This window comes from Morus notabilis, unplaced genomic scaffold (genome assembly GCF_000414095.1).
Source record: "Morus notabilis unplaced genomic scaffold, ASM41409v2 Scaffold689, whole genome shotgun sequence".
Taxonomy (NCBI): Eukaryota; Viridiplantae; Streptophyta; class Magnoliopsida; order Rosales; family Moraceae; genus Morus; species Morus notabilis.
This window is the reverse complement of record NW_010358342.1, coordinates 482,218-491,802: the sequence shown is the minus strand read 5'-3', so window position 1 is coordinate 491,802 and position 9,585 is coordinate 482,218. Positions and strand designations below refer to the sequence as shown.

Sequence of the window (9,585 nt, the reverse complement as noted above, 5' to 3'; positions counted from 1 at the left end):
TTATATAATTTTAATGCATCTTTCCTAAGAGTAGCTCTAGAAAAAAAATTGCGTATTAGGATTATATATAATTTTAATATAACGCTGCCAATTTCTTTTTTCAGTAAAACTAAGTGGTTGATCTAATGTGGCTACTAATCGTGTCATTTACATACGATCAACTTGCGGATCGTATTTTCACGTGCTTAGACCGCTGGTTTGGCAGTCAAATGATAATTGTGTTTGGCGGAGATTGGCTCCGCCTCCTTGCTTTTAAAGACACTTTTCAGAGTATCTTCTCAAGTGTGTAGTGCCTTGAATAGTGTTACCTTATAATTTATCACCACAATATTTACATTGAGCTATGTATTTAATGTTACTGTTATTGTCGACCTTCTCGAATGTGTTGAAGTGCTCCCAAACTGCTGAGGTGCGCTTGCATTTCTTCTTAGAACTTGCAACACTTGCACTAGCACTACCGCTTGTCTCTCCTCCACGCCCACCAGTGCCACCACCACTACGTCCACGACCTCTAGCACATCCACCAGGGGTCGGATTTGCAGTTTCCTCAACAACTCTTTCCGTAGTTAAATTGCCCTTCTTCGATGTTGAATTGGGCATCAATGAGAATATCACCACCATAACCAAAAGAAGCCATTATGAAAAATAAGAGAGATTAAGAGCGCTTTGAGAGATATTGAGAGAAATCGAGAGAGATTTGAGAGAGATTTGAGAGAGTTGAGAGAAATTGAGAGAGAATGAGAGTTTTTAGGTGAGAAAAATGGTTGGGGGGAGGGGGGTATTTATAGGAAATTTTTTGGCTTGAAAAAAAAAATTTTCCCCAAAAAATTCGGTTCCAATGGCTAGTAGAATTTGGGCACTCGGGTCGGGTCAGGTCGGGTAAAATTTAGGCAATTCGGGCAACAGTCAAAAAAATAGCCATTGGGGTTTGAATTTTCGGGCAAAAATTGGGCGGTGGTCGGGTTGGGTAAAAAAAATCCGTTGGGTTCAAAATTCGGGCTAACGGTCAAAAAAATTTGGACATATTCGGGCACCGGGAAAAATTCGGGCTAACGGTAAAAAAAATTCGGGCAAAACTCGAGCAAATTCGGGTTACGCCGAAAGATTAAAAAAAAATCCAGCAGGCGGCGAGGTCGACTTCGGCAGCTGCAGCGGGCAGTCAAAATTGATTTTTTTCAGGCTACCCGAGCCCGTGCCCAACCAAATAACTCGGACGGGCGGCGAATGGCACTACCCGCCGCCCGAAGTTGCACCACTAGTCCGAAGGAAACTACGGGCTGAGCTTGCAAATATTTTGGATAAGTTTTAAAAATATTCCTTAAAATCGAGCCCCGTTTATTTTTACTCTTTAATATTAACCTATATATTTTTACTTTTTAAATTAGAGTTTGTTTTAAAAGGATTTTTTAATAAATCAAGTATTCGTATAATTTATAATTTACACTAAATTTTTATATAACATTTGGCCTAGCCCGAACCTGTAGGCCACATTATGCCATATTGGGTTAAAGGAGCGGGTTGCGGGCTATCCCTTGATCTATATTAAAAGAAAAACAAACATAAAATTAAGAAAAAAAAAGAAAAATACAGAATTCACTCTTAAGAGTATGAGCACCTCATTTTTTTTATTAATACTTTTTTATTAGTATAGTTATTTGATTAAAAAAGTTATTAATTAAAAGTAAGGAGTAAAATTTTTCACTCATATATTTTGAAAGGGTTTTTATTTCTTTTTTCTATGCAAGCAGTGTGGCTTTTTTTTTTTATTGAAAAAAAAAAAAGAACATGAGAGCAGTTTACAAAGACCTCATAATATATATTGTTTGAAACGACAACCCGGATGCCAACCCGGATGCCAACCCTTTAAGTAACAATGCAGAAATGACAATATATTTTTTTAGGCGACAAGTACTAGTAAAAAGACAAAAATTTTGGAAATTATATCAAGTTCAATCGACAAACTAGTAAAAACAAAGTCATCTTCGGAAACGACAAGGTCGGAGAAAACAACATCAGAGATACGACATCATTTTACAGAAACGATACATGACATTTAGAACAACACATTTAGAACAACGGTGTTTATATAAGAGCACCTTTAATATAATGTTATAATTGATGCGTTAATTGTAAAGTTGGTATTTGAGTGTAAAAAATACTTTATAATACAATGTTATGTATTGTGTTAAATATTTTATATACTATATTTTGTGGTAAATTTTTCACTAAATATAACATATGAGAAATTTAACATTTAATTACTATTAGTTGAAATATTTCGTGTAATCATTTCAACTTATGTATTTTCTAATTAATTTAAAAGTAAAAGTTTACTTTTATAATTTTTAAAACTTAATAATTATGAGAAAAAGTAGACTTAGCATTTAAAATAACATTATGCATTAGAGCAAAAATAAAAATAATATATAATATCACACTTTTTAATGCTAAATATGCAAATAGGATTAGCATTTATATTAAAGATGGTCTAAAGAGCTTATTATATTGACAACTATTGTGTTTTATTAATATTAGAGTGTCACCCTCTTTAACTGAAACTAATCATGTCACCCCTTAACTTTTCAAAAAAATTACACTGACACCCTTTACTAATATTACACTGATACCCCTTCTGTTACTTGACCGTCCAATTTGACCGTTAATTTTTTAAAATGCCAAAAATGTCCCTCCAGGTGTCAAAATACGTTTTTAAGCTATATGTAATGTTTTAAATGTCCATTTTACTCTTATTAACACAAAAAATGAGTTTAACTGATTTTGACACACTTTAACATTAAATAACTCTTAATGGTAATTTTTTTTTATCTATGAAAAAATGTTTTTTCTTCGTCTATTGTTCTTCAAAATTCATTTTATAATAAAAACATTATCGGACAATTTGCAAGTGTAATATTTGAAAATGATAGAGATGTTCTCTACTACAGAGAAACAATAGTCAATCAAATTACATAATCCAAAATAAGAGGGAAAATTACATAACCCAAAATAAGTGAATAATTCATAATATGAACGGTGGTTTTGACATTTCTCAAGTAAACTAAACAAAGTTTAGACCCTGGAGTGTTGTTGTAATTCATTTCAGTTAAAAGAGTGTCAATGTAATATTGGTAAAATATAGGGGTGTCCCTCTGATAAACCTTTATGTGAATGATAAGGTCTTTCATAAACAAAGACTAAGGCCTCATTTAGTTCTCTCATTCAAGTTTTCAATTCAAATTAAAATGTGACTTTTTGTATTAACTTTTAACTGTAACAGAAAATGTTAGATATAACTTTTTATGAAAATTTTTAACTATAATAAAACTAGAATTGAAAACTTGAATCGAAAATTGAAAGAGGGCTAATTTTGTAAAACAATAGTGCGAAAGTGTCTAATGAGAGAGGAAACTTTATAAAACCACAACTTGTGAAAACTAGAAAATTGTCGTGGCTTTTTTTCATGTTTTATTTTTAAGGAGTTTTTATAGTAAGATCAGAAAAAACGAAATATCTCTAGTTCTCTATTTTTTAACTGTTAGATATGCATTAAAAACTGTTTATTCTGTATATTCTTTTAATGTAAACTATTTTAAGACTCACTTCTTCTCACTTTCTAATTATTTTGAGCAAAACCGCTCCTGTTTTTTTTTATAAATTTGAATCACAATTCAACTTTTTTACTATTGCGTTTTTACTTACCAAATTTTCCAAGTCACTTCATTCATGACAACGACACTGCTTTGCTTTCTATGTGATAGGGAAATGCGGTTGACGAGCCATGACAAGTGTTATTATTGAACAAGAGTACACAGAGAACATTATTATTGTCATAGTTGAGGAACATTCATTCCAATATTCGTTGATTCAGAGCTTCGCAAATGTTGGTTTTCTTTTCTGAATTTGAGCGGAGACTGTCTCATTCAAATCATCAGATAAGAGCATTGACGAATTCCAAGTGGCAACATAATCCAATCCTTGTTCCAAATTCATGTCCCTACTTCTTAGCAACACTGCTTTTGTCCCACTCACAGCAAGAGGTGACTTTGAAGCAATTCCTGCCATACCCAGCCCCAAAAATAAGATAAAGATAAAAATCGTGTCGTTTACCATTACATGATCTACTAATAATCCATATCAACAAACAGAAAAGACCCAAGAAAGAAAGAAACGACTTCAATGCTGCTCCACCACCGCAGCCCATGAAAAACACGAGGTTCTGAGAAAATAAAAGCTTCCTGTATTTTTATCAAGTTTATTAAAAAAAAAAAAAAAAAAAAAAAAAAAAAAAAAAAAAAAAACACCTTTTGACTGAAATTTTCGGAATAATATATTTCTTAGAAAAACATATTCGCACAATCATGATGTCATGCTGATTCGTGAAGAAGCCTTTTATTTTCTTTCCAAAATTAGTAAATTTGAGAAAAAGATGAAGTACGCGGATAAAACCGACGATTTATTACCCAAAAGGCAAAAACATAATAGAAAGAAACGACGTCAAGGTTGTTCCATCTACCCTTGGCTAGTGGTGAAACTTCGGGCGGCGGGCATGCTCGATGCCCAAAAATTTTCAGGCACGGCAGGCAGGTGCCATTCGCCGTCCGTCCGAGTATTTTGGTCAGGCACGGGCTCGGGCAGCCCGAAAAAAATCCATTTCGGCTGCCCGCTGCTGGTGGAGAAGTCGACCTCGTCGCTCGCCGGATTTTTTTAAAATTTTCCCGCATAACCCGAATTTGTCTTAATTTTTTTGACCGTTAGCCCGAATATGCCTAAATTTTTTTGACCGTTAGCCCGAATTTAAACCCAACGGATCTTTTTTACCCGACCCGACTGCCGCCCGAGTTTTGCCTGAAATTTCAAACCCCAACGGCTATTTCTTTTACCGTTGCCCGAATTGCCTGAACCGGACCTGAATGCCCGAATTCCACTTAGCCGTTTGAACCGAATTTTTGGGGGAAATTTTTTTTTTTCAAGCCAAAAAATTTCCTATAATTACCCCCCCTCCCCCAACTATTTTTCTCACCCAAAAATTTTCATTCTCTCTCAATTTCTCTCAATCTCTCTCAAATCTCTCTTAATCTCTCTTAATCTCTCTCAAATCTCTCTCGATCTCTCTTAATCTCTCTCAAAGCGCTCTCAATCTCTCTTATTTTTAGCTATCGACACTACTGACCAATTTCCTATTATAAAGAAATTTTTTTTTTCTCTCTATAGCTCTTATGAAAGTAGGTTTAGAAACACACATCGTGTAGAACAACTGCAACAACGAGACAACAATCTGCATTCATTCTTGAATGTTTTCGGGTTGTCTAAGAAGAAGAAGAAGACAACGACGACGACTCAATGTCAAGAAGAATCTGGGAGTGAATTTTCATCAAGAGGTGGCGGCAACAACGGCAGCTTCAACGAGCTAATGACGTACCTGAGTGAGGGCTTAGTTGTAAACAATAGTGAAATGTTTGATTTTGTTCAGTGGTGAAGGGCACAAGCATTAACTTGGCCGATCCTAACACGACTGACAATAGATATTTTTTCGATCCCGGTCTCCACTGTTATAGCCGAACAAGCATTCAGTACAACTGGCCGAATACTCAAAGAACGGAGAAACGCATTACAACATGATATTGTTGAAGCTTTGGTGTGCATCAAGGATTGGAATCGTTCTGATCAATGCTTACACGATACAATCTCACCGGCAAGTCAAGAATGGATTAACGAATTTAATAGATTAATTTTTAATTTTCAAAACCATCATTCTGTTTCAAATTAAATTTTATTATTGTATTTTGTAAATATTTATTTACTTTGTAATTTCTAATTTGTATAGTTTTATTGTAATCTTGTATAGACTTTGTAAGTTTATCAAATTTGTAATTCGTCTCATAATAATTGCACTCTTTTTTCCTTACCAAGTTTTTATCATAATTGAATTTTTCTTGGAAAGGTTTTTAACGAGCTAATCATGAATTACAAATTTAAAAATCAATAAAGAAATAATTTTTTCTATATAGTTCGTGTGTTCATTTCAAATTTCAAATTGTAATATATATATATATATAATATAAAGAATATTAAAAAATTTCAGGCATTTTTGGTTGGGCAACGGGCAGCCCGACCAAGCACGAGCAGCCAAAGGCTGCCTGCTGCTCGTCCAAGGTGAAATTCAGGTCGGGTTGGGGAACCAGAAAATTCAGGCAGTTCGGGCTCGATAATCGGGTAAAAATTCAGACTTTTCAGTGGTTGCGGGCGGCCCGTCTAAAGTTTCAGCACTACCCGTGGCCACATGAAAAAAGCACAAGGCCTTTTAAAAAAATATTTAATGAATAAACTAAAAAAGAAAAACAATCGGACAATTTTAAAAATACCTCTTAAAATAGAATCTCTTTTATTTCTGTCCTTTAACATTAGCCTATATATATATATATTTATTTTTTATATTAGAACTAGTTAAAAAGTAAAGTTTTTTAAAATAAATATTTTTAATAAGTCATGTATTTAAAAAAATAAAATTTATAATTTTCTTTTATTATTATTAGGATTATTTTCATAATTACCTTCTGAGCTATATACCATATTCAAAGTGTCTCTAATTTTTTAAGACAAACCCGTTACACTTTCCCTTCATTCTTAAGGTTTGTTCAAAGTTTTCAAAGTTTCATTATGATTTGGAGATTCATGGGTGTGTTTTCACACTACGTTCTGATTCACATTTGCTGTTGTTTTATGTGGACTGTTTGGATTTGGAGGGTGCGAGGAAGCTGTTCGACGAAATGGCTCAGAGATATGTTTTAGTCTTAAGAGTTTTTCACATGTCAGATTAATTGCCATGTTATCAAGGCTGGTTTGGATGAGAGAGAGAGAGGATTTCTTTTTTTTTTTCTTTATTTGTTTTTCTGGAGTAGTTTTCTCCAATTTTTTTTTCTTTTCTGAAAAAGGATGTTTGAAAATGGGTTAAATCTTAAACATGTTTGAAGGTTTGTTCTTAATTTTGAATTATAATTCTTAATTCTTTACAATATTTTTCTCACATAAAAAATTTAAATTTTAAAAATTAAAATCATAAATCATAATTTTAAACTCATAATATTCCTCCAGTGGTAGTGATTAATAGCGGAAGAGGAGAGAAAAAGGAGATCTAATATATTAGCCGTCACAGAGAAGATGGTGAGTTAGCCGTTGCAGAGATGACGAATCGCCGAAAGGATGTGAGGGTGTTGCATCGGTGGGTGGGGGTGTTCCATAGGTGGGTGGGGGTGGTCCGGCTAGGCGATGGGAGCAAAGATTTTTTTATTTATTTTTTTATATAATTTTTAATGTATTAGGGAATGTTTGTTACATGTATCTGTTCTTGATTCTGAATCATGGTTTATAATTTTATAGTGTTTTTTTCTCAAAAAAAATTAAATTTTAAAAATCAAAATCATTAATCATGATTCGAAATTCATAAACTAAATATTATTTTAATGATTTTAATATTTCAATCCTAATGGCACGGTAAACCTGTTAAAATTATAGACGAAATTACAGAGAAAACATTTTAAACTATTTTTTATAAACTAGGGTGCAACAAATAGTTTTAAAAAATTAAAAGGCACTTGACAATTATGAAAATAATTTTTATTTTTATTATTATTATTTTTTTAGTGAAATTGAGAAAGGATAAGGCGGAGGATGAAAAGCCAAAATTACCCTCAGCGACGAAACCCACAGCGTCGTCCATCTCTTGCTTGGATCCGAACACTCCAGAAACCAGACCCATCTGTTTAGCCTCCTGACCGGAAAGCCTCCGACCCGTCAACGCCAATTCCATGGCGTTCCCGAATCCTACGATGCTCGGCAACCTCTGAAGCGTCCCTAGATCCGCCGTGATCGCCAGATCCACCTCCTTCACCGAGAAGAACGCGTCCTTCGTGCAAAACCTTATGTCACAGGCGGTGACGATATCGACTCCACCGCCGATACAGGCGCCGTGGATTGCGGCGATCACCGGCTTCCGGCACCGCTCGATCGCCGTCACGGCGTCCTGGAGTCCCTTGATGTGTCGGCGGAGCCACTCGCCGCCGCGGCCGCGGTCGCCGGAGAGAGCCCGTTCGGCGATTGAATTCAGAGATTTGAGATCGATGCCAGAGCAGAAGTGGTCGCCAGCGCCGTAGAGGATGACGACGTTGGCGCTAGGGTTTTGGTCGAGTGACGCGAGGGCTCTGGGGAATTCGGAGAAGAAGTCCGGCGAGAGAGCGTTGCGGTGGGATGGGCGGTTCAGGTGGAGGTGAAACACCGAGGAGTTTGGATTTTTCTGAACGATTTCTAGGGTTTTGAATTTCTCCATTTTTTTGGTGATGAAGAAGACGAAGATTGGGATTTGCTGAAGAAGATGGAGGAAATGAAGGGCTGATATAACAGTGGACAAAACTGAAAAGAAAAGTTTATATGGGTCAGAAATCGAAATCGATAAAAGAAAGTTTGTGTTCGGTAATTTGCTAAAGAAGAGAGACAATAACATACAAAATAGCGAATAAATAAATTTGAGAAAAAAGATTGAGGACGCGATTGGAAGATTTAAATCATGATTTGAATTATAATTATGATTAATTAAAATATTTTTTTTTTATAAAAATACATTTAAATTAAAAATAATTTTAATCACATAATTTTAATTTATGAACTAAACGTCTCCTGAGTTATTTACATTTTTATACTTGTGTTTTAAATTTATTTAAATGTCCACCTTATGTCAGTCAACAGTCAATTTTAATTGTGAGAATGACGTGAATGCCCTTAATAAAAAAATATAAAAGTAAGAAAAGGAAAACTAAAGATAAAAAAAAAAAAGGAAAAAAAAGAAAAGAAAGAAGAAAACTAAAAATTCTTAAAAACAAAACACAAACTGTAAACACTTGCTTCTTCACCATCGTCAATATCCAAGAAGTTTATCTCTGTGGTCTTTCCACGGCATCAAATTGTTGTATCATCTACCATTTACTTCATCCGGGACGAACCTCCAAGCACCAAAAATCAGCAACAAGTCAAAATCCCCAAAATGCATCAAGGTCGTTAAGTTTATGATACTTTTTCTTTTTGCAGACCAGATTCAAATTAATTTGCAATTTCAATCTTTTATGTTTATGACATACCAGATGTTGGCATACAAATTCAAATATTTGAAATATTTCAAATTAATTTGTAAACCAAATTCAAACACAGAAAATCCATATGTAGGCGAGAGAGAGATAGATATGAATCATTGTACGAGATCTTGCAAATCTGTGGACAATGACGAGATACAGGGGCTAGTTATGACGACACGGCCACGCCCGTAGGGATCTCACGACTCGATGGCAAAGTTTTCTGTCGAGCTTCTGCGACGCGACGGCGAGTCCCCCTCCCACACCGGATCCGTCGCCGTGAGGCCTTCCTCCAGATCTGCTATGTAATCGCTTGCCCTCTTGTCGAGAATTAATCACCACAACCAAGCGAGCGTTGGCGACCCTGATGCAGACGAGGAAGAAGACATGTAAGGGGGAAAAAAAATCCATTTGTTTTCCTCTTCTAAATTCATATATAATGTATTTTTTTTTCCTCTTTACTCTA

At 34.8% G+C, this 9,585-nt stretch overlaps 1 protein-coding gene across 2 annotated transcripts; it reads right to left on the bottom strand.

Moving 5' to 3' along the window:
• Positions 1-3,677: 3,677 nt before the first annotated feature.
• On the bottom strand, positions 3,678-8,460 carry LOC21400486 (delta(3,5)-Delta(2,4)-dienoyl-CoA isomerase, peroxisomal). Of its 2 annotated transcripts, none has more exons than XM_010092383.2 (2): positions 7,687-8,455; positions 3,678-4,055 (listed from the first exon to the last, which is right to left on the bottom strand). In XM_010092383.2, the coding sequence occupies exons 1-2, from the start codon at positions 8,321-8,323 to the stop codon at positions 3,865-3,867; spliced, it is 828 nt and encodes a 275-aa protein (XP_010090685.1). In that variant the 5' UTR covers positions 8,324-8,455; the 3' UTR covers positions 3,678-3,864. The 2 variants fall into 2 exon arrangements, with proteins under 2 accessions (XP_010090685.1, XP_024017615.1); XM_024161847.1 differs by lacking the exon at positions 3,678-4,055 and adding an exon at positions 4,065-4,235 and having other exon boundaries at positions 7,687-8,460.
• Positions 8,461-9,585: the final 1,125 nt, after the last annotated feature.